We start from the raw sequence: 24,516 nt of genomic DNA, 5'->3' as shown, positions 1-24,516 counted from the left end.
ATAAAAGATAACATGCATATTAGTCACTTTTAAATGTTTATATGCTGTCCCTATTTGTTCAAACTCCCTTATGGTCAGGCATTTCTATTTTTTCTTTTTTTTCTTTTCTTTTCTTTTCTTTTCTTTTCTTTTCTTTTGTTTTTAAATAAAAAGCTCATATGAATATTTTACGTCACACTGAGCAAGAGAATATTTGATTCTAATGTAGATACCAGTCCTGTCATTTAAAATGTATTAACAAATATTTAAATGCAATATAAGATCACAGATTCTTGAGTAGTGGGACAAAACAGGGTGAAATATTGAAAAAAGTAAAATAAAACCTTGTATTCAGACTGTATTTTACATGTACTAAGCTACTGAGCTATATGCTACCTACAGTGATTCAACCTCCCAACTTTTCTCTTTTTTATCAAAATGTCATTTTCACCTTAGACTGCATGTGTAATATAATTTAAACATTATCTTTAACAGCAATCAAGATGTTTTTAACATTTCAAAACACATTCTCATGTAGCGGACAGATGATACTTTCATATGTGACCAAAAATTCCACAACATCATAATCAAATATTATCTAAATATTCATCTGATGGAGGTGAAAGACCTGACAGAATTGACACATCTGATGGTGGTGATGAAAACCTGAATTTGTATTCATTTTACCTATCAAATACACTGAATCAATTAATTACTGTATTAAAACAAACACAACAAAAAGTGACTATGTTATTGTTTATTAAGCTTTTATTCAAGATTCACACTGAAGTATTTTGATATATCATTGGAACACAAATGATCTATTTTCTCTCATCTCTGAACAGTAACAAACAGTTAAATGAATAAATAAAACAATTAGTTGTTATCTCTATCCATTTACTTTAACCAGGATCGTAATATTCACATTTAAACATCTTAACAAATGATCCAAAAATGATCAGAACACATATGATCAGAATACAAATGAACTGTATTATGTATAGATTTGTTGTATACAATGTTTTGTGTTCCTTCAGCCTTATGCTGCTTGAATCTTATGTTTCTTCAACCCTAACTCTGCTGGAAGTGGTGACTATCAGTTCACAAAAGCAGTATATGCTGTCAGGTCATATTTAGTATTATACATTATTAGAAAAAATTATACACTATTTTATATTTAATATAATTAAAAATGACCTGAAAACCAGAAAAATATGATGACCTGACGTTGAATGTCAACTCCATCAGACAAAAAATCTTATAGTGGCGACATTTGACAGTGTTGACAAATTTGGCATTTCTTTCACAAAACAAATGGAGTTCATGTTTAACCTTTTCTCTCTCTCTCTCTCTGCCAATAGATGCCAATAGAATAAAACGATCTAAACGTTTCAAATGATTTCCTCAGAAATTGGAGGATGGTGTTGCCATATCATGGTTGTGACACAGGAAATATTAACATTAGGGTTTAAAATATTCTAAAACTATAAAACTTTCCAGAGCCTAACGTTGATATACTCTACAGAGGTGGAATGTGGCAAGGGGGTCCATTAGAGTGACAGCTGCCCCTGATATTCACTTTTTTGATATTCAATTTTTATTATTATTATTATTTATAAGAATGTCTGACAGTGTTGACAAAAAGTGGGGACACAACTCTGAAACCTTATGAAACACACATGTCCTTGAGAAACAACCTAGCTTTGATATAAGATATTATTAAGTGTTGCTCTTTTTCCATCATTAAACAAACACGTTTATCCATTTTATTGCTTATGAACGATTGAACCCTTCTCTGTGGACACTACTGATGTAGTGAAAAGACAATAAGTGTCATAGCTTTGATATAATAATGATCAAATTAAATTAAAGGGGATATTTGTGTTAAATACATTCTATTATTAATCCCTCATGACATTTACAATTGAAAATATTTTCATTTTTAAACCTAATAGCACTTAAAATTGCTGGACATGTTTTGTCGCATGTCTTAAGAATCAGTGAGGTACATTTAACTTAATTTTCTTAATTTTTCAAATTAGACTGTTCTCTATTCTTTAATAGCCAAGACTGTTATCATATTATTGTCTTAATAATCATTTTTAAAATAAACTATTATGTGTTTTTTGTTTCTTTCTCTTTCTTCCTCTTTATGTATGCATAACGAGCCCCTATTATGAATAAAACGCAGGGAGTATTATAGAAAGTATAGAACTATTATATAAATAAACTTGTCTTGTCCTATATCTACGGTCAGCTTTCATTAGGTTTTGTTTCTAGCCTTTGTCATATAGCCTACTTCGCAGCAAATACTGCAGTTTCACCTGGCAGGTATCAGTGTTTGCACGTGTTGAGTTTCAACCGAAAATCTTGATGCTTTACATTTTCCAAAATGGAGATAGGAAGTTTTGCGTTCTCTCTCGATGCGTCAATTGGCCATACATGGTCATGGGCGGAAAAAGAGGTGAGTCTGTTTTAGAGTTAACTCCGCCTATTTGCACCTGACGTCACTTTCTCAAACAGGTATACATAATTTGACACCTGTTGCTCGTTTAGATCAGTCGTTTGGCGGGGGAGAGAGAGGATATCTGCGGGATCTATTCGTTATTAAGCTCAAGACTCTACAAAAAGCGGAAAAACTCTTTCTGTTTGGATTTCTAGTGTTTCTTAAAGCTTTGGTAAGAAGATTTCAACGTTTTAGATTTTAAAGACTAGTTGAGTTGCACGGAGATTCTGGAGATTAAAGCACGCATCTTTCTTTCGTATGGATTGACTTTAACGCCGAAACTCTGTTTTTGTTTTCAGTTCTCATCCAAGATGAAGGTTTTAATCGCCTTTGTTGTTGTGGTGTTGGTGGATGTGGTCGCATCACAATGTAAGTAACTACAATTTTAGCTAAAGTTAAAAGTGAGATATTTAAACATAAGATGTTTAAAAGTAAACAAAAAACGTATTAAATTGTGACAAACAGTTTAATCTTAGTCGTTGACTTAGTAGATGGGAGGCAAACAAAACAATGAGATCCAGGGTGTGGTTCAGTATGTGGGGGTGGGGGAACTCTCTGCTTGGATTGGGTTATGCATTTTAACGTTTAACCTAGCTACCGAATAAAGCTTTTATTTATTTATTTATTAATTAATTATATTTTTTTAAAACAAAGTTGTCTACTACTTTTTCCTCATAAAATGTACACTTATTTTAATTTAATCCAACAGGTACTTGTAACACTATGAAATGGGCCACATGTGATGGAGAACCATGCCAGTGCACTCTTCAGTTTTCTGATGTCTTCAAGCAACCGATTGATTGTACAAAATGTGAGTTTTCATATATAATATTATTATTATTATTATTATTATTATTATTATTATTATTATATATATATATATTTTTTTTTTTGGTAACTACTGGATTATCGGTAACTTTTGCCATCTTTAGCATACTAAAAGGTTACAAAAACCTTTTAGTTTTTGAAAGTCTAAACTGCTTTGCAAACTTAACTGGCCTCCCAGTATGGTTTCAGAGGAGTTTTACTAACTCCCTAGCTTGTACCAACAAACCAAGCAGGTTCCTCCCATCAAGTAGTGAATGTTTAATTCTCCCTACCTACAGTGGTTCCCAAGTGCTTCCTCATGAAGGCAGAGATGTATCGCGCCAGGACCGGCAAGTCCACGAGATCGATTGGTGGGAAGCCGGTAGAAACTGCCTTTGTGGACAATGACGGCATCTATGACCCCGAGTGCGAGAATGATGGAAAGTTCAAGGCTATACAGTGCAACGGCACTGAAGTGTGCTGGTGCGTCAACAGTGCTGGTGTGCGCAGAAGTGACAAGGGAGACAAGAACATCAAGTGTGAGCATGCGGAGACCTAGTGAGTGCACTTCGCAAAGTTGTTAACAGGATGATTTTCTCACTGACACACCTAGTGTGACGTGTGGTTGGAATCGTAAGGAAGCGAGACTTGTAAATTCTGACAATGCCATATTTTCTTCTCTAGTTGGGTTCGCCTGGAGCTGAAGCATAAGGAGGTGTCCGCTGCTCTCGATGAAGCCAAATTGAAGACGTATGTTGTAGTTGATTTTCTAGGTTCTTGCTGGAATCTCTGCTTCTGTATTGGTTTGCTCATGTTACTATTTTTGCAGTGGGATTCAGAATGCTCTACTGGAACGTTACAAGTTGGACAAGACATTTGTGTCGGAAGTAAAGGTAAGTTTACCCTTGTTATCCAACCCTTTAGCTTGGTACTTGTGAATCAGGACCTCACACAACCACCTCCTTTTTTCCAGTATGACAAAGATGGCCGTCTCATTGTTGTGGATGTCAAAAAGCCTATGACAGACCGTACTACAGACCTGGCCCTCACGACTTACTACATGGAGAAGGATGTGAGTCTCATTCCACTTCTTATAATTGTAATGCCTGATTTATATTTTGTAACTCGTGGGATAAATTGTGTTTGTGTTCATAGGTCAAAGTTCTGCCCCTCTTTACAAACGAACAACCATTTGAAGTCAGTGTTGAGGGATCAAAAGTGTCCATGGAGAACATCCTGGTCTACTATGTAGATGATAAGGCGCCCACCTTCACCATGCAGAGGCTGACTGCTGGCATCATTGCTCTCATTGTGGTGGTCAGCTTGATTGTGCTTGTAGGAGTTCTGGTTCTGGTGAGTCCTGTATATTTTTCAAGTTTGAGATAACTTGATGTGTGCTTGTTGTCTAACTGTCGTTGTTCCCATTTTAGGTCTTCCTCACACGGCGACAGAAGGCCAATTACAGTAAAGCACAGGTTAATTCTCGTTTACTTCAATATGTGTGCTACTTCCGCAAAAGAAAGTAAGCTTTTGTATTAACAAGTTTCCTTCTGTTCTTGCAGCCCAGAGAGATGGACACCATGTCTTAAAGCTATGAATGACGTCTCAAGTACTTGAGTCTGACACTGGGAAGTGCCCCATGCTGAAGCTTGGACCTGCTGTACATTTGCTTGTGACATTTTTCATATTAGAGCAATTAAGTGTCTGTTACATGCGGGGTACAGTTTTTGTTTTTTAAATGTCTGTTACGTTTTTGCTATTTAATGAGGGCTCACTTTCAATTGGATCAAAGTTTTAACCCTGTACAGTTTGTGACTTGTAAGTTTTTAATAAAATTTGTCTTTTGTGTTAAACGCTTGTCATGCAAGTTCTTACAATTCTGGCATGGTAGTCTAATCAAAATCCTTTTAACTACAGAGCTGTGGTGGTTTTGCTAAATGAAAAGGACCATCCTTGCACAAAACAATTCCTAGCTTTTGTTTGCAACCACATGATTTGTCCTTTTTAGCCCAGGGCGAGCAGTTGAGCTGCACCTGTTCTCTGCCATGAGAGATTTGCCACAATTCAAATCTGTAATGGTATATTTATTTTTGAATAGGACTTGGTTTTAGAGTGACATCACTTGTCCTGTGAAAGTAGGACTTGTGATTCATTGGTCTCATCTGGTAAATTACTAGGATAGTGTGCAGTAAATGGTATGACCATTTGCACTACAAACTGGTGTGATTTATAACAATACAGTGAACTATAACTCAGTATCGAGCAGCATTATGGACTGGTTTTGTACAGTTCAAAAACACCGGAAGTGGAAGCTTTTTAATGTTTTAAATGATACAAAGCCTGTAGTGTTTAATAACAGCCTTTAAACCTGTGCTTTTGTGCAAACCTTTTTAAATGTAAAACAAAGAGGCTGTTTATTAACTTGAAGCTGCTGACCATTCAAGTGCAGAGGAAGACTAATAATTAAACCTATGAGAGAGCTGTGCTTTGAGCGGTTTGAAATACTGGTCAGACCTGTTGCTCAGGTTTCGGGCAACAAAGTTCCTATATCACTGTGGTATGACTTATGCAAAGTTCTGACTAACAAAAGACCTACTCCCATGAACCAGGAAGTTGCGTTTACTCAAATTCTGTTTGGTTGAAGAGTTTCATGAACATTAATGAATGACCAACGTGTTAGTAATGAAAAACTTTCCCACACTCGCTTAGTAGATGTGTCACACACTACAAATATGTTGCTGCATTCATTTTGCGTGTCCTAATGAAATTTGACAAGCTTTTATTGAAGCAGCCAAACGAAGTGGTGTAAATCCTAAGTCAAAACTAAATCTGACTTGTTTTTTTTCTCCCAACAATAGGTTAGCTGGCACTCCCTTGCCTTGAATTGTCATCGTCTTTTCGTCTAGTTCCCCAGTATATTTCCCAGAAGAGCCTAGAGCATTTGTTTCTCAGACTAGTTGAGACAGGTTTGGGTGGATCACATGTTGCCCTCCCCCATCGGCACTCACACCTGAGTTGGAAGTCACATAGGTCTCTGTGTTTCCATGGCAGAAAAGGAGGGATTAAATAACAAAGCCTATCAGATGAGTATGGGTCACGGTAGGGAGGGACATTTCCGTGAGGATGGTTCACTCTCACCTGCGTTTTGGTTGTTTAAAGTCACGTAATTGAGTCATTTAAAGCAATGTACACTAAAATTGACTCATAAAATGAGTCAAAAATGTTGTTACGTTTTTGGCTTTAGAGTGTATGTCACAATCTTAAGTAGTTCTCATGTGTCAGGTGTTTATGTAGATCACTAGATACTCTGCATTCCTGCTATAATAATAATAATAAGTAGTCAGGGCTTGTAAACACAGATACCGACAAAAGGGTAGAAGATGACTGAACTTGCTTGGCTACTATATGATTCAAAGGGTAAATGGTTTCAAGTAACATACTGACGTAATTGATAAATGAATTTGATTTTGTGTAAAGATATGAGGCAGTCTGCCAATGGAACAGAAGAAATACTCTTATGAAAACAACCCTGGGCCAAATGGGATGTGATGGGAAATATCTGTTTTTTTCATTTCAGTGGATTGGGAAATATCAAGAAGTGTGGCAACCGAGGAAAACAAAACAGGCATTTGGTTAATGCAAAATGAGTTTGCCTTATCAGAACACTGATGGCAAGAAACCAAACAATCATTCCTATCCTGTGCATTTCACACTTGGGTCTCGTGTGAAGATTTTACATGCCACACACAGGTGAACTGTAGATGTGTTGTATTCCTGAGAAGTGTATGTATTATAGGTAAACTGCTGTTCAAAAGGTTGAAAGAGAATATTTTGTATTCAACAAGGATGTTTTAAATTCATCCAAAGGTGACAAAAATATTTCTGTTTAAAGTAAATGTTGTTCTTTTAACTTTATTTTTATCAAAGAATCCTACAGAAGCCCAAATTGCGAGAAATAAACCCGCAATTCTGAGAAATGAAATCAGAATGGTGAAATGAAGAAAAATTGCATGATATAAACTTTTTAGAATTGCAAGATACAAACTCACAATTCACGCAATTTTGACTTTTTTTCCCCTTAGAATTGTGAGATATAAACTCCCATTTGCAAGTTATAATGTCCAATTTTGAGGGGGAAAAAAGACTGATATATTTCCAGAATTGCGAGTTTATATCTCACTATCCTGACTTAATAACTCACAATTGTTATGAAATCAGAATCATAAGACTTGCAATCAGTGTTGGGGGTAATGCATTACAAGTAACACGTGTTACTAATATTATTACTTTTTCTGAGTAACTAGTAAAGTAACGCATTACTTTTTAATTGACAAGAAAATATCTGAGTTACTTTTTTCAAATAAGTAACGCCAGTTACTTTTCCCCTCATTTATTGATTGAAAGCTCTCCTGTCCCCATGTTGAGAGAAATCGGGAGTAAGATTTTAGTTCTAGAATAAATGTGAACATGCATTAATTCATCTCACTCACACAAAACAGACTCAGTATTCCTCAAAATGAATAAAAACAGTGAAATTCAATTCAGAATATGACGCAAACCTGCAACAATTAAATATGTTAAATAATACAAATATCCTTTATGCATTTAATCCCATTTTATTAACCAATGTCTTTGCTGCCGACCTTCGATGATCCAATTCAACCATACTAATAAGCAAAATTTACTCAAGATAATCTAACATTTGTTTTATTTTACTTTATTTACTTTAGTTATTTTACACAAATTTACTTTTCTCAAAGCCTGAGGCTTTTGGTGTGAAAAGGCTTTTACATTTGCCAAAAGTAGAACTTTTTATATTAAAAACAAACAAGCCCTGCCCAGATTTAAAAAGTAACACAAAATTAAAGTAACACATTACTTTCCATAAAAAAGTAATTATGTAACGTAATTAGTTACTTTTTTAGGGAGTAACTCAATATTGTAATGCATTACTTTTAAAAGTAACTTTCCCCATCACTGCTTGCAATTCTGAGAAAAAAGTCAGTTCATATCTTGCAATTCGGACTATAATTCTTAGAATTGCGACTTCCCAGGATTGCAGTTTTATTTAAATGCAACTTTATTTTTAGCATTGCAACTTTATTTCTCAGAAATGCAGCTAATTTCTCAGAATAGACTTTATTTCTCAATTTTAACTACTTCTCAGAAGCGCAACTTTATTTCTTAGAAATGACTATTTCTCAGAATTGTGACTTTATTTCTCAGAAATGCGGCTTTATTTTTCAGAAATGCGACTTTATTTTTCAGAATTGCAACTTTATTTCCCAGCATTGCAACTTTATTTCTCAGAATTGAGACTTAATATCTCAGAATTGAGTTTATTTCTCCCAATGCTGACTTTATAACTCACAATTGCGAGTGAGAACTGAAAGACGTAAGCCTGCAATTGTGACAAAAAAGTCGCAATTACCTTTCTAATTTTTAAAAAGGATTCTAAGGCCTTCCGTAGAATCCTGAAAAAACAAAATAAATTCATTGTTTCTACAAAAATCTGAAGTCGAAAAACTGTTTTCAACAATGATATTAATTAGAAATGTTTCTTGAGCAGCAAATCAGCATATTAGAATGATTTCTGAAGGATCAAGTGACACTGAAGACTGCAGTAATGATGCTGAAAATTCAGCTTTGATCACAGGAATAAATTACATGAAAACATTTATTTTTAGTTTCGTTTTTACTGTATTTTTGATTAAATAAATTCAGCCTTGGTGGGAATATGAGATTACTGACCCCAAACTTTTTAACAGAAGTGTATTAATATAACTTAGAATGAATTTCTTTCTCCCAAAATATGTATCTATTTTTTAAAAAATCAAATTTTCCTTTTTGAGCAAGGGCATTTATTTAAAGCTGCATAATAGATAATACTTATACACTTTAGAAATAAATAAATACAATTTGCTATGACATTATCTGTCACAGTATCCCTTGTTCAATGATGTTATACAGTATAATGCTTTGGTATTCCAAAAAAAAAACAAACCAAAAACCTTCCAGTTTGTATCTCCTGCAATCAATCTCTTTATGAATCTCACACCCCATGTTCAGTACACCAGTACAATATGTACTCTCTCAGACACCCCATCCATCCTATAGTACATGACTCCATGTTGACTTTTAAAGATCACACATATTTTTTTCATAATGCACTTCCTGTTCTATCATAATCCTTGCATTCTCTCTACATGCTTCAACAAGCTACCGTGAGATGAGATTTCAGCGTGGGAGGTTACATAACTGTAGTGTTACTCATTCTGCGATCACATCTTATTTTCAATTCCAGTTAAGTCAACTTCTGCAAGCCAGCACATCTCTCAACAATGTATGGCCTACATATGTAGTGTACTTGATATAATGATGGAAGACAATGTGTTTACTAAGTATTTTGTGTTTCTATTTTTCTTTTAAAAGAAAAGCCTGAAACCCAACTAAACTCAACAAAAGTTAAACTATTTGGGTGAATCTCATGAAAACAGTCACAGAACAGTTCTGGACATATTTCATACCCAAATCAGACTTTTTTTTTTTGGCTTAGGGACAATTTCTTTGACGTTTTATGACAATTATGCACATTCCAACCAAAAATTACATTACCATAATGCATAATTAAAAGAAAAATAATACTGTACAAAACACTGTCTACTTATAAAAATCAGCATAAATTAATAAATTAGACAGTGTTTTGTACAGTATTGTTGCTTTTTTGAACACACACACACACACACACATATATATATATATATATATATATGTATGTACCATTAAGAATGTGCATTACAAATTTGTTGGAAAATGTCATAAAAATTGTCACAACGCAAAAACAAACAAACAAACAAACAAACAAAAAAAAAAACACAAGTAATTCACTTCATTTTCATATGCAAAGTACTACTTGTTTTTTAATATTTATGGGGTACAACATGACATGTTCATGAGAACTCACCCATTTTTTATGTTGAAAACTACTGTTAGCCATGTCACCCTCAGCCCCAACAAGAAGCATCAGATGATTTAAAGAGATATGCTTCTCATTTCATTTCTAAATTCCCCTTGATGTGAACCGGCATATTGTAAATATGGGTTTTGGACACTAGCCAGATTTTGATTTGAGATTAACTAGCTAGTGAACTAGGAAATGGACTGACATATTCACCTTATTCTTCAATGCAGAAGCAAGCCTGTGGGTGAGATTTCTGGTTCATTATCCACTATAGGGAAATAACAAGAATAACAGCATGTAGTAAACGGTAAAACTGTTTGCACTACAAACCAGTGTGTTCAGAATTAAGAGAACACATTAGAATAATTACCATGACACACCAATTTGCAATATCAAGCAGCTAAAAATAGCTGGATGCGGATGAGACCAGAAGCCAGACCCATAAAATGGCCGTGCCCGCTCTTACAGGAAAAATAAGGTGGATATTCTAAGTGAACAACACCTCGTACTGTACGGTGCACTTAAAGGAGGGTTGGTGCTTTGCTGGGTCTGCAGGCGGCTGGAGGAGACTTGCTCCTCGATTCCTTGTTCTTCATCTCTCCAGACAGGGCCAGCAGCAGAGCTGGGGCCGACAGGTGGTGCGCTGCTGCTTTTTGTTGTTGTGTGCAGTTAATGTAGCTGGCTATGAGCAACGTCACATCTCGAACCTGAACAAAACAAAGAAAGCAGATAAATGCTGTGAGTCATGGTCACATTTGGAAATGCACATTTGCTATTGCAGCATTTCAGTTCTGTCTCATTGATGTTTGATGGTTAGATGACATCATCTAATGTTTATACATTGCAACAGAAGTAGTCATCAGTTTGTGTTTCCGTGTACTTTGGTGTGTGTTTGTGTTCTCTCTATATGTAAAAGAGAATAAATGTACACTAATGTTCAAAAGTTGGTAAGATTTTTTAATGTTTTTGAATATTGTCTCTTATTCTCAACAAGGCTGCATTTATTTGATCAAAACACAGTAAAACAGCAATAATGTGAAATAGTATTACAATTTAAAATAGTTGTGTTCTATTTGAATATATGTAAAAATGTAATTTGTTCCTATGATGCAAAGCTGAATTTTCAGCATCATTAACTCTTAAGAGTCACATGATCCTTCAGAAATCATTCTAATGTGCTGATTTGCTGGCTAAGACTCATTTCTTATTTTTCATCGATATTAAAAACAACTTAATATTTTTCCAAAAACCATGATTTTTTTTTTTCAGGATTCGTAAAGGGATACTCCACCCTAACATGAAAATTCACCATTTACTTACCCTCCATTTGTTCTCAACCTTTATTCATTCTTCTGTTGAACACAAAAGAAGATATTTTGAAGAACGTTGGTAACCAAACAGTTGACAGTAGCTTATGATTTCCATACTATGGAAAAAATAGTCAATGGCTACCATCAACTGTTTGGTTTGGTGGGGTGAGTAAATGACAGAATTTTCATTTTTGAGTGAACTCTCTTTAATTCAGTAGAAAGTTCAAAACAGCATCATTGGATTGAAATATAAATCTGACCTTTGATCAATTTAATGTGTCTTTGCTACATAAAAGTATTAACTTCTTTTTAAAAAATGTTTAACGGTACTATACTACGGGCCGTTGAATACTTGAATCTGATTGGCTGACAAACGTTCTAAGGTGTGCAATAGAGGGTATGCATGTGATGTCACCGTCAGCTGGAGTGGCTGTGGCTCCGCCCACTGAGTGGCAAAAAGATTGAGTGGCAGCATTGGTTTCAATGTGAATACTGTGACAGAACACACAAAACACCTCTGAAAGCAGAACGAGCTTTGCCATTGACAAGAAACCTGAGGTATATTTTTACAGACTACTGAAAAGAGAAGCAAATTAATCACTGCAATTCAAATAAACAAATGGTCTCCAGGCAGTGAAACACGGATTTGCATTTATCATTTCGTATTAATATGTTGAATTGTGCAGTAAAATCATATTCTATATATTGTATTATAGTATATCGTATTGACAACTCATCAACTAAATATTTAACATCTTAAATTCTGCATAACTGGATGTTTTTAAATAAACACTGACAAAAACAATATACGTTTTTCAGCTGGACGATATGACGATATATATAACATTGATATAGTGATTACCGGGGTTTAGACCAACCTATTTTGTATTTACCGGCAAATTTGCTTTATTTATTTTCCCCGACGTCAAAATCAGACACATTTAAGTGTTTTAAGAAAACACGATTCTTGGTTGCATCAGAAAATGAACTTAAAGTTTCACTATTAGTAGAGACGCTGCTGTCGATCACTTTTGAGAGACGCAAACAGAGAGGTAATTCATGACCTTAATCTCTCTCTCTCTCTAAACTTTATTAACTGCATTAGTTTGCTATCAACAGCTCAAGCGTCGTTTCTAGGTCTAAAATGATGTTTTGGAATTAGCAACGGAGGCGTTGCATGAGCTGAGTAAGAAATAAATCCTACTCACAATAGTGTTTTAAGGACAAAAACCGGACGGATGCCTTGAAATACATAATTTGATAGATGTCTTGAGGTGTAGTAACTGTAGTATAAGCGGAAAAATTGACTTCGGTACGTTGAATTCTTCGAAAATAATGCACCCCCGAGGCATCACCACGGCCTGTCGTCAATTATTCCTTTCACATAAAACCTGAATATTTCATATAATTTTTTTGACTAATTCCAACCGTCCCAGAGGTGTAATTTCCACAACAACAAAACATTAAGACTCATTCAAGAGAGCACAAAACCTACCTTTGATGGGGCCATAGTAAACAGATGCTTCTCTGTAGACTTATCTTTGGATGTGTTGGTGCCAGAATTCAGAGTTACTACCAGCATAAAGTCCTGACCACATGCTCCAAATGTCACGATGCTTTTATAAGGGTAGCATGCAAGGACTTTCTAGAAAACACACAGTTAAATCTTTTCTTAGCTCTTCACTAACAATATGAAGCTTTGAATAATGTGGATCTCTGAGGAGAACATGTTCACATACTACAGAGTTGAACTCTAGCATGCTGACTCCATCTTCATGCACTGCTAGCCAAACACGTACGCTCTTCTGTGGTGATGGAGATATGGGCTACAGGGAGAAAAAAAGTCAGATTAAAGGGATAGTTCACCCAAAAATGGAAAATCTGTCATTAATTGCTCACCCTCATGTCATTTCAAACCCGTAAGACCTTCGTTCATCTTCAGAACACAGAATTAAGATATTTTTGATGAAATCCAAGAGCTTTCTGACCCTGCATAGACAGCACAACTGTCACATTCAAGGCCCAGAAAGGCAGTAAAGACATGGTTAAAATAGTCCATGTGACATTGTGGTTCAACCTTAATTTTATGAAGCAACGAGAATACTTTTGTGTGCAAAGAAAACAAAAATAACAACTTTATTTAACAATTTCTCTTTTGTGTCAGTCTTCAACGCTGGTTCACAAGAGTATCATGACGCATGGACAAAAAGCTCTCGGATTTAATCAAAAATATCTTAATTTGTGTCCTAAAGATGAACAAAGGTCTTACGGGTTTGAAACGGATTTGACTGAGTAACTAATGATATAATTTTCACTTTTGGGTGAACTATCCCTTAAAGAAATAACGCCACTGCATTTACACTCTTTTAAATATTTAAAGATTGCAAAAAGGGGACACTCACCTCAGCCTCAAATAGTTTGGCTCCAAAAAATGACCACTTGCGAGCCACTGTCAGGTAGATTCGTATGCACTCTGATGAACTCCGGCCCCTCAGAGATGCCCATCGGGTAGACAGCCTCTGCAGCAACTGCCTGAGAATTTGTATTTCAGTATGTAAATGGTCAAACAGATTCTTTATGTTCATATTTAAGTTTGTTTCACTGGAGGCATACATACCTCATTTGTTCCTCAGTGCAGGTGTGTCGGTAATGCTTCGGGTAGAAGCGCTCTAGAACCTGTTTCAGGGTCTGGTTAGATTTAGTCTGTGCAGCTCCTGAACCACCTGGACTAGAAAATGGACGCTCAAAGTCTCCAAACTCAACCTGCATAAAAAAAAAACAAAAAAAAACAAACAAACAAACAAAAAAAAGTTTACTTAAGTAAATGAATCCTGTATAAGGACCATTAAGAAGTTTTGGATTGAAACATTATTTTTCTGACAATTAAGCACATTTTTTTCTCGAATTATCATTACTATAATGTGCCATTACAAATTGTAAATGATATTATTATCAATTAACAAAATATTGTAATACAGAGAGTATTTATTTAAATGACTATGATTTAAAAAATTATAACAAATGCCTGTGATGTATAAATACTATAGATTTAAAAAAAAAAAAATTGGCATATATATACCAGTCAAATGTTTTGAACAGTAAGATTTTTAATGTTTTTTAAAAGAATTCTCTTTTACTCACCAAGCCTGCATTTATTTCATCCAAAATACAGCAAAAGCAGTAAAATTTTAAATGTTTTTACTATTTTAAATAACTGCTTTCTATGAATAGAATTTAAAATGTAATTTATTCCTGTTATTTCAATGCTGCATTTTAGTCTCCAGTAACTCCAGTCACATCGTCCTTCAGAAATCATTCTAATATTCTGATTTGCTGCTCAAAAAAGAAACAAAATTATAAGTATTGTTGAAAACAGCTGAGTAACAATTTTCAGGTTTTTTTAATGAATATAAAGTTCAGTAGAAAATCATTTATCAAAAAAAGAAATCTTTTGTGACATTATAAATGTCTTTATCATCACTTTTGATCAAGTTGAAACATCCTTGCTAAAACTTGTTGAAACATCCATCCCTACAAAAGTATACATTTCTATAACACCCCCACCCCCCCAAAAAATATTATAACAAAAATTATTTTATTATTAAATACTATATATATATATATTATATAAAATATATTATATATTATAAAATATTATATATATTATATATTTGAAATATTATATATTTTTTAAATATTTTATATATATATTAAATATACTGACTCCAAGCTTTTAAATGATATAGTGTATAAAAAGCTTTTAACTTCAGATAAATGCTGATTTTTGGATCTTTCTATTCATCAAAGAATCCTGAAAAAAAAAAAAAAAAAAAAAAAAAAAAATATATATATATATATATATATATATATATATATACACACACACACTCAACTGTTTAGAATATTGATAATAATATTACATGTTTTTTTGAGAAGGATCATGTGACAGTAGAATAACACATTTTTAAAATTATATTTAAACAGAAAACAGTTATTTTAAATTGCAAAAATATTTTACATTTTTACTCTTTTTGCTGTACTTTGGATCAAATAAATGCAGCCTTGGTGAGCAGAGATTTCTTCTAAAACATTAAAAATCTTACTGTTCAAAAACTTTTGTCTGGTAGTGTATATATATGCTGAATGTACTACTACCTATAAAGGTAGTAGTAAATGCCTCTGAAACAGCCCTAGGCTCTGTAAACGACTAAAAAGAGTCATAGTATCACCCCACAACTTAGCAAATTAGGAAACTAGGCAATCAGGTCCACTGTGCCTGAGAGTCCTTTTCTGCATTTGAGTTTGCTGACGTCGTGTTGGTCGATGTGTCTCTGGAGGCGTGGTTTCAAAAAGAGGGTGTGACGTTAAAGAATGTAGGAAGCTGTTTAATTCATTGACAAAGAGAGGTAAAGTATAACCTGAACATGTTTTTGACCGGTTTGTGAGAAGAACATTCTGAGGAGCAGCACTGTGTATACCTGAGCAAGCAGGGCGGCCATTTCTAAAGCAAGCTCTTTGTTGACAGGGAAGTGACCAGCTGTAATTTCCTCATTTGTTTGGTATGCCAGAAGCAAACGCTCTCTCTCTGTCTCCCCTCTCATCTGCTGGGAGAAGTACAACCTAGAGGAAACAAACTAGCGGTTAGACTCAAATTACGGCCTTTTGGAAATAGCCATTTTGTTTATGTTTAAGAATCTGCGCTTTACCGGTTCTTATAAGTGAGTTTCACCGTCCGGGCATTTTCTGATTTGCCTGTGTGCTGCTCCTTCGAGGCCTGCTCCCATTTTGAAATAATGTCACAGATCTGAGGACACAGCACATTCTTTTAAGATAAAGACAGTTACAGTACGGTTTCTAAAATAATGAGTGTTTTCATGTGTGTCTGACCTTCAGGTTTCCCTGAAGACAGTGCTCAAGGTCTTTGCCAGTAGGGTCATCAGAATAAAGGCTGAAACCAGACTGACCAGTTTTCCTCATGCCCGTGTCCTGATTCAGCCGACTCTGAAACTCCTCCACTGTGGTTGAAGCATCGAAACTAACAACCTGACACACAAAGACTGTTAGATTGCACAGACAGATGAAGTTCCTGTTGTTTGTAATGTCATTTCTAAAGAAACAGCTCATTATTTATTCACCTTCATGATGTTCTAAACTGTTATTTTTGTTCATGGAATAAAAAAATAAGCACTTCTGATCAGCATTCAGAAGTATTTTCACTGTATTTTTGATAATTGTACTTACACTTCGCACTTACAAAGAGAAATATCATTTTTAAGAGCCAAATATAACTAAAAAAAAATACATATTCACTATATTAATTCTCATTACATTTTACCAAATTGAAATGCTTTTTAAAAAATCTTCATATAGCTCTTTTCTATAAATTTAGGCATTTTGAAGATGTTGAAAAGCAGTTTTTGCAGTTCCCAAAGATGTTGTTGTTGTTAACGTCATGCGTTTTCATTCATGCTAGAGGAACAGCACACAATGACTCACAACGACGGATGAAAACACACAATCCATTCGTCCATTAAATATCTCAGATGACTTGGAATATAGTACGCAAGTAAAATGAACTCCTTGTATAATACTTTCTAGGGCTGCCCTAGATTTTTCTAGTCAACTAGTAGTCATTTATTTTAAGCATTAGTCGACTATTAGTTGCTTGTTTATTGATTATAATATATATAATATAAATATAAATAATAATAATGAGGCTTTAATTGCCTAAGTTACATAGCCTAATAAGTGTTTAAGCGCACGCAGTAAAAGCTTGCCACAGTGCACCAGCAGACATAATGATTATGAATGTGTCTCGGAAAGGAGACTGCATTAACATTTTAATAATTCATTGATGAACTAGTGCTTTCTTTGTTTTTGGTTTAAGAGATAAAGCCTGTATGGGTTTCATATGGATTACATAATTGGAGAATATTTGTTTTCCGTTCGAAATGGTAAAAAGTAGACATTTCACTCTCTATAGATATATTTTTCATTTCTGTACGCACAGGTTCACAAAGACCGAGACGGCAGAAAGCTGTTGGCTTTCATTATTTAAAGGGGTCATCGGATGCCCATTTTCCACAATTTGATATGATTCTTTAGGGTCTTAATGAAAAGTCTATAATATACTTTGACTAAAAATTCTCAATGGTTTTGTAAAACAACACCCTTTTTACCTTGTCAAAATCAGCTCTGCAAAAATCATCCCATTCTAAGGGGTTGTTCCTTTAAATGCAAATGAGTTCTGCTCGCCCCGCCCCTCTCTACTCTCTGTGGAGTGACGAGCTTGTTTACTGTTGCCGCATTTAGCGGCGTTTAGCCGATAAACTTCCTAACTGCCACGTTATAAGGAAAGGCGATTGCAAAGATTCATAAAAAAACGCTTATACTCACTTCTGCTGTAAGTGAATATATGTAGACGGATATATGTAGATCGGGACTGGTCTGAAGTAAGAGCTCATGTCAATCAACTATCGTGGGAGCGGCCTCTGTTGGTGTGACGGCACACCGACAGGCATCTGAAAACGGCTCGATTTGAAAAATGGGATATTATTTTTACAGATTAATTAAAAACCACTGCACGGATTTTTATCATTATAGGGTAGATGTGTACATACACTGCCAACACACATTAATGTTCAAACAACATGAAAAGGTGAAGTTTGCATCCGATGACTCCTTTAAAAAAAGCGCAACATTTTGTTGTTACTGTGTGCACACATAAACATAGAGTCTTTACAGATTCAAAAGATGTATTACTTTTATCTGTATGACCAAAAATGACAGAGTATTTTAAGAGCAAGTGACCGCACCGGCGCATTCATCTGTCATGCACTGAGTGCGCTACTGTTCAGCTTCCACACTCCGCACAGACACTTCAATAGCGCACATTTTTCTAAGTTAACATTAGATTGAGCAGCCATGTAAAGCTGCTACATACATCTCTAAGATGAAAAGCCATTTGAGGTCGATAAATGATAGGTGAGCAGATGGATGTCCTGCCTGATGTACTGTACTACTACATAGACCAGCCGTTAATGATCTGTCCATCACGCACTGTGTGATTTTGCCACTTCCTGTGTATTTTCATGACTAAGCGACATATAAATATTTGGTTGACCAACACTCTTTCAACGGTTAGTCGATTATTAGGGGGCAGCCCTAATACTTTCACAGTGTTTTTTGGCCTTTTTGGTCCATAATATTGAAAAGAGCAACATACAGATGTAGAAGAACATCAGGATGAGTAAATAATGGCATATTGTTATTTTCTAAAAGAAGTCTTTTTCATCATATTGCTGTTTTGCATATGTGTGGACCTGGTAGGTGTTGTTAAGAAAGTGTACAGGCACACTGAAGGGCAAAGAGTGATGATAAGGGTTCCTGAGTAAAATCGATAGGATCTCCATTCGTGACGAACGGGCTTGCCGATCCCCCTTCTGCTGTGTCCGCTCAAGCGAGCGCTGACAATAAATGGCATACTTTCCCACTTCCGTCCTGGAAAAGAAAAAAAAAAAAAACGCAGAGACTGAGCAACTGTGGGATGTGCTTTTAGGAATGCTAAGGCGTAGTTTCTGTTTTGGTTTACCTGGAATCTCCATGCCTTTTGAGATGAACTTGCAAACACCACAGAATAGGGTGTGTGGGCAGGAAAAGACCGACGCACAGAGCCAGGAACTGCCATCCCTGAGTTACAGAAAGTGAAAACAAGTCAAGACGCCTCCTTGTGGCTTCACGCTCAAGATGAGGAGAACCACATAACAAAACCAACCACTCCCTCTAGTGGTGTGTGTTCAATATCTGACCTGCAGGGGTCCCGGCTGTCCATGTGGCTGCCTCTTTCGTGTCTGTTTGATTAGCTGGCAGTAGATCTCATTCTGCAGCTCTGGGTGGGTGAGACACACTTGTAGAGCGCACTGGGCAAGAGTCACGTGATAATCTATGGCTGGAGTGTCAATGGCCACGTTAATGAAGAGCTGACATGTCTGTAGAGACACGAAAGGAAAAAGAGTATTTGTCTGTTTTTTGAGGGTTATTCTCTTTAAATGTGTAATGAATAAGGAGTTTAACCTTAAAGAGCTTGATGGCTTCAGTTTGTAGAGCCTGTGAAGGAAGGGTGGTGAGTGGAGATGACAGTCCTTCCTTAGTGAAGCACAGCGTCGGGTGTGTCCAGAGCTCAGACCCTGAGAAACAATTGGACAAATATGGACATTTATGTAGCTACAGTTTAAAAGGTCAGCGTGGGGTTGAAGTAAACAAGTTGAGAATAAACAGAATTTATGATATAATGTTTGCCATGATTATATTTAATAACATATGTCAAATCAGTCTCAGCCTCAAGCAGCCCACCCACACACCACAGTCCTTTCATTTAGAGGTGTTTATCACTGCACAAATGCTTGGGGAGCCAAAGATTTGGGGGGCCCCTGATAGCCATAAGCAACTGAATAAACCGTTTAGTAACTTATAGGCTTATAGTTTATGTAACCGCATGAAAAGGCCCGACACTCCTAATTTCTATGAATTAAACAGTGGAATTCGAGAGCTGAATGTTCTTCAGGATTCCCACTCTTTTAACCAATATACACAACTTTTCCATTTGTTCATTATTTACTGAATAACTAAACTGTATATTCATTATAAATATGCCTGTGTATCTGTTGTTATCCAACTAACTGATACTATTTATCCATTAAAAATGTTAATTATTTCACCAAAATAAGAGGGATCATACAAAATGCATGTTATTGTTTATTTAGTACTGACCTGAATAAGATATTTCACATAAAAGATGTTTACATATAGTCCACAAGAGAAAATAATAGATGAATTTATAAAAAATTACCCATTTCAAAAGTTTACATCCCCTTAATTCCTAATACTGTGTTGTTACCTGAATGATCCACAGCTGTGTTTTTTATTGTTTAGTGATAGTTGTTCATGAGTCCCTTGCTTGTCCTGAACAGTTAAACTGTCTGCTGTTCTTCAGAAAAATCCTTCAGATGCCACAAATTCTTTGGTTTTCCAGCATTTTTGTGTATTTGAACCCTTTTCAACAATGCATGATTTTGAGATCCATCTTTTCACACTGAGGACAACTGAGGGACTCGTATGCAACTATTACAGAAGGTTCAAACTCTCACTGATGCTTATAAAATAAGAAAAAATGTACACATCTCCATTTTGTTCAAACATTTTCACCCCTGGCTCTTAATGCATGTATCACCAGTGAGTGTTTGAACCTTCTGTAATAGTTGCATATGAGTCCCTCAGTTGTCCTATAATACGTAACATTTTTAATGATTCTGAAAGGGGGATGTAAACTTTTGACCTCAACTGTAGTACTGAAAATGAAATTAGAGGACTTCAGTTTTAGTACTACTGCAGTCGTATCATTAGTAAATTTAAAATATATTAACTTTAATGTAATACTGAATAACACACTACAGTTAAAATTATAACCAAAAAAGGAAAACCCCATAAAATCTTACGATACAATACTACTACTAATCATTATTTAAATGATACTACTAAACAAAGAAATACATAATTATTGCAATTATTGCAATAATACTGCTGTATTGTAAAATAAAAAGAATACTTAATAATAAACTATAATTATTATTCAAAATAATAACTTATTTTTAACTATCATTTAAATTATAAAATTAAACATCAATTAAGAAATGTATTATTATTTCAATAATTGTACTGAAGAAAAAAAAACTACTTAATAATAGTAACTCGATATGTACATTTTCTGTGCTTGGCATGGCAACACTCAAGAGCTGGCAGTTAGTAGGGTCATGTTTTTACAATTACTTAGGATTTTAGCACATTTTAGCACATTGTAGCTATTCTGTGCTAACATGTGTAGCATGTTGAAAGTCTTGTTGGATAGCATTAGTCAAACAAGCCAATCGTCATGTCTATATGATGTTCTGATGCAGAAATATAGGTACTGCTAAATGGTTGCTAGAGTTGTTGGATTGGTTGCTAGGAAGATGATGTTAGTCCAACGACTGCTGTATGAATGATATAAACCAACCCATATGCCTTTAGGCTACCCTGAATCTCTATGACATTCTGATGCAGAGATATCATGTCACAAAGTTCGGTCCAATGTTAAGTCTCTGGGACTTTTTCGGCTGCTGTCTGACTTATTATTATTTAAATTATATACTGAGATTCATTTCCCATAGCTGAATTTTCAGCAGGTGGCATGTCTTCCCCTGATGTGAGACGTTCCACCACAAAGTAATATGTGGCCCTGTACCACAAAACCAGTCTTAAGTCGCTGGGGTATATTTGTAGCAATAGCCAAAAATACATTGTATGGGTCAAAATTATTGGTTCTTCTTTTATGCCAAAAATCATTAGGATATTAAGTAAAGATCAAGTTCCATTGAGATATTTTGTAAATTTCCTACCGTAAATATATCAAAACTTAATTTTTGATTAGTAATATGCATAGCTAACAACTTCATTTGGACAACTTTAAAGGCGATTTTCTCAATATGTTGATTTTTTGGCACCCTCAGATTACAGATGTTCAAATAGTTGTATCTCAGCCAAATATTGTCCTATCCTAACATACATCAATGGAAAGCATATGTATTCAGCTTTCAAATAATGTACAAAAATGTACCCTTATGACTGGTTTTGTGATCCAGGGTCACATACATAAAATGAATGCATATGTGAGACTTTTACCTGGATCTCCTGCTGTGCTAAGCAGTTTTCCAACCAGTTGCTCGAACTCAGTCCCCACTTGCCCCACTGTAGTACCCGTGGCTACAGACAGATGGTACAGCCATGCCGTCTACAAGACACAAACACAGACAGCCAATGATGTTTTGTTTCATCATGAACTCGCCAAACATCAGAATCAGAAGGCAGGCTCCTGTGTAAGCAGAATCACACGTACACACGAAGAGAAGAGAAGAAATTGTTGAATGAAGTCGTTATTCTTGTGCACAGAAAGTATTCTCGTAGCTTTATAACATTACGGTTAAACCACTGATGTCACATGGACTATTTTAACAATGTCTTTACTGCCTTTCTAGGACTTGAATGTGTCAGTTGTGTTGCTGTCTATGCAGGGTCAGAAAGCTCTCAGATTTCATCAAAAATATCCTAATTTGTGTTCTGAAGATGAATGAAGGACTTAAAGATTTAGAATGACATGAAGGTGAGTAATAATGACAGAATTTTCATTTTTGGATGAACTATTCTTTTAAGTGCACTTGTTTTTCCCAAGGGATGTGCAACAGGTTCTGTGGTTCTGTTTCAATACAATTAAATACGCTTTGCCTACCTTCTCATGAGGAGAGTCGATGAGCAGGTATGTTGGCTCCTGACTCACAGACTGAATGGAGAGGGTGTACTGAGCAGAGACTTCAGCTGCATCACATGACTTATGCTCTTCCTCCACTCGAGCCTCCCATAGTTTGATCTGACCCAGAGGAAACTGGGTAGTGAAATACATTATTAATGCATGGACACATACAGAAGTCCTGTGCAGAATGACTGTAATTTAATAAGACAGAAGACCTTGTCCTCTTGATTTCTGAAGTAGTAGAGAGTCCTCCCAAAAAGCGCACACCACACATGCTTAGAGTAGCCATTTTTCACCTTAAAGAGTCAGAGATTTCACAATATTGCTATTTATTTAGGCAATATTACTGTTCTACTGTCTTTTTACTTTCTTTTAATGAAATGCAGTAGCATATATTCTTTTTCTTTCCTACAGTATACCTTTGTCAGATGTCCTTTCATAACGGGCCGTGTGTCAGGGTGAGTGAAGAGCGGACTAGCGGATTTGATTCTCAGGACGCTTTGCAGGACCCTTAGCCACTCCTCCAGGAGGTTTGGGGAATCTGCCTTCAGATTACACACACTCTTACCTGTCACCACCTAAAGGGACACAACATTGACACAGACATGTGAAATAATCTGAGACATATGAACAAACTCTCTCTCTCACACACTTTACCTGAAGCATCTGTTTGCCATCACCACGAGCTATAGTGCTGCATGCGTTCAGCTCAATCTGACCTTGAGGTTTACGGATCACGTCACTCTATGAAACAATACCAAAGATCCACAGTAAATGTAGGAAATGTAAGGTAATAAGTATACAATAAAGATTAAGAAAAAGATGAAATGAAATCAAAATTAAACAACAACAAAAATAAATTCTGTCAGAAAATGCTAAATCGTTGCAGTTGCAAATGTTTTGGTACTCACATGTTTATTTTTTTGTTTGCAAAAAAAAAAAAAAAAAAAAAAACAGAAGAAAAGTCAAATCTGATTCAATTCCACATAGAACCCAAAAAATGCACTGGACAAAATTATTGGCACCCTTAACTTAATATTTGGTAGCACCCCCTTTGGAAAAAAAAAAAAACTGAAATCAGTCGCTTCCTGTAACCATGAAAGAGTTTCTTACACCTCTGCAATTTTGGACTCTTCTTTTGCAAACTGCTCCAGATCATTCAGATTTGAAGGATGTCTTCTCCCAACTGCTGTTTTGAGATCCACAGGTGTTCTGTGGGATTCAGATCTGGACTCATTGCTGGCCATTTCAGATCTCTCCAGCGCTTTGTTTGTAACCATTTCTGAGTGCTTTCTGAAGTGTGTTTCGGGTCATTGTCCTGCTGGAAGACACATGACCTCTGGTGGAGACGCAGCTTTCTGACACTGGCCATTACGTTGCACCCCAAAATTCTTTGGTAATCATTAAATTATATGATACTGTTCACATAGGCAAAGCATCCAGTGCCAGAAGCAGCAAAGCAACCCCAAAACATCTTTGAACCTCCATCATGTTTGACTGTAGGGACTGTGTTCTTTTCTTTGAAGGCCTCATTTCTTTTTCTGTAAACAGTGCCATGATGTCCTTTACCAAAAAGCTCTACTTTTTTCTAACGTTCTCCCAGAAGGATTGT

The 24,516-nt window shown here is 35.5% G+C and overlaps 2 protein-coding genes across 2 annotated transcripts in view; one reads left to right on the top strand and one right to left on the bottom strand.

Annotated features, from left to right (window-relative positions):
* The first annotated feature begins 2,508 nt into the window (after positions 1-2,508).
* On the top strand, positions 2,509-5,145 carry LOC127175596 (epithelial cell adhesion molecule-like). The gene is made up of 10 exons (XM_051126749.1): positions 2,509-2,657; positions 2,785-2,854; positions 3,195-3,296; positions 3,592-3,850; positions 3,977-4,042; positions 4,122-4,185; positions 4,266-4,364; positions 4,448-4,645; positions 4,723-4,767; positions 4,855-5,145. The coding sequence occupies exons 2-10, from the start codon at positions 2,797-2,799 to the stop codon at positions 4,879-4,881; spliced, it is 918 nt and encodes a 305-aa protein (XP_050982706.1). The 5' UTR covers positions 2,509-2,657; positions 2,785-2,796; the 3' UTR covers positions 4,882-5,145.
* A 2,900-nt stretch (positions 5,146-8,045) lies between these two features.
* Positions 8,046-24,516, bottom strand: part of plekhh2 (pleckstrin homology domain containing, family H (with MyTH4 domain) member 2) — a 49,262-nt gene continuing 32,791 nt past the window's right edge. Inside the window, exons 14-30 of the mRNA XM_051126746.1 lie at positions 23,562-23,648; positions 23,324-23,482; positions 23,120-23,200; positions 22,884-23,036; positions 22,280-22,388; positions 19,637-19,749; positions 19,372-19,551; positions 19,155-19,252; positions 18,886-19,063; positions 16,451-16,606; positions 16,270-16,367; positions 16,042-16,183; positions 14,181-14,326; positions 13,966-14,095; positions 13,303-13,389; positions 13,059-13,208; positions 8,046-10,960 (exon numbers count right to left, since the gene is read on the bottom strand). Coding sequence (XP_050982703.1) covers positions 10,775-10,960; positions 13,059-13,208; positions 13,303-13,389; positions 13,966-14,095; positions 14,181-14,326; positions 16,042-16,183; positions 16,270-16,367; positions 16,451-16,606; positions 18,886-19,063; positions 19,155-19,252; positions 19,372-19,551; positions 19,637-19,749; positions 22,280-22,388; positions 22,884-23,036; positions 23,120-23,200; positions 23,324-23,482; positions 23,562-23,648 — 2,253 coding nt within the window. The 3' untranslated portion in view covers positions 8,046-10,774. The remainder of the gene's footprint in view (positions 10,961-13,058; positions 13,209-13,302; positions 13,390-13,965; positions 14,096-14,180; positions 14,327-16,041; positions 16,184-16,269; positions 16,368-16,450; positions 16,607-18,885; positions 19,064-19,154; positions 19,253-19,371; positions 19,552-19,636; positions 19,750-22,279; positions 22,389-22,883; positions 23,037-23,119; positions 23,201-23,323; positions 23,483-23,561; positions 23,649-24,516) is intronic.

The sequence above is a fragment of the Labeo rohita genome, chromosome 13 (assembly GCF_022985175.1).
Source record: "Labeo rohita strain BAU-BD-2019 chromosome 13, IGBB_LRoh.1.0, whole genome shotgun sequence".
NCBI classification, from domain to species: Eukaryota; Metazoa; Chordata; class Actinopteri; order Cypriniformes; family Cyprinidae; genus Labeo; species Labeo rohita.
Note: the sequence above shows the minus strand (reverse complement) of the source record. Positions and strands in the feature narration are given on the sequence as shown.

Excerpts from the sequence above, each read along its gene's own strand:
- LOC127175596 (XM_051126749.1), top strand. The coding sequence starts at position 2,797 with ATGAAGGTTTTAATCGCCTTTGTTGTTGTGGTGTTGGTGGATGTGGTC. Across the intron at positions 4,646-4,722 it reads TTGTAGGAGTTCTGGTTCTG|GTCTTCCTCACACGGCGACA; the intron begins GTGAGTCCTGTA and ends TTCCCATTTTAG. Across the intron at positions 4,768-4,854 it reads CCAATTACAGTAAAGCACAG|CCCAGAGAGATGGACACCAT; the intron begins GTTAATTCTCGT and ends CTGTTCTTGCAG.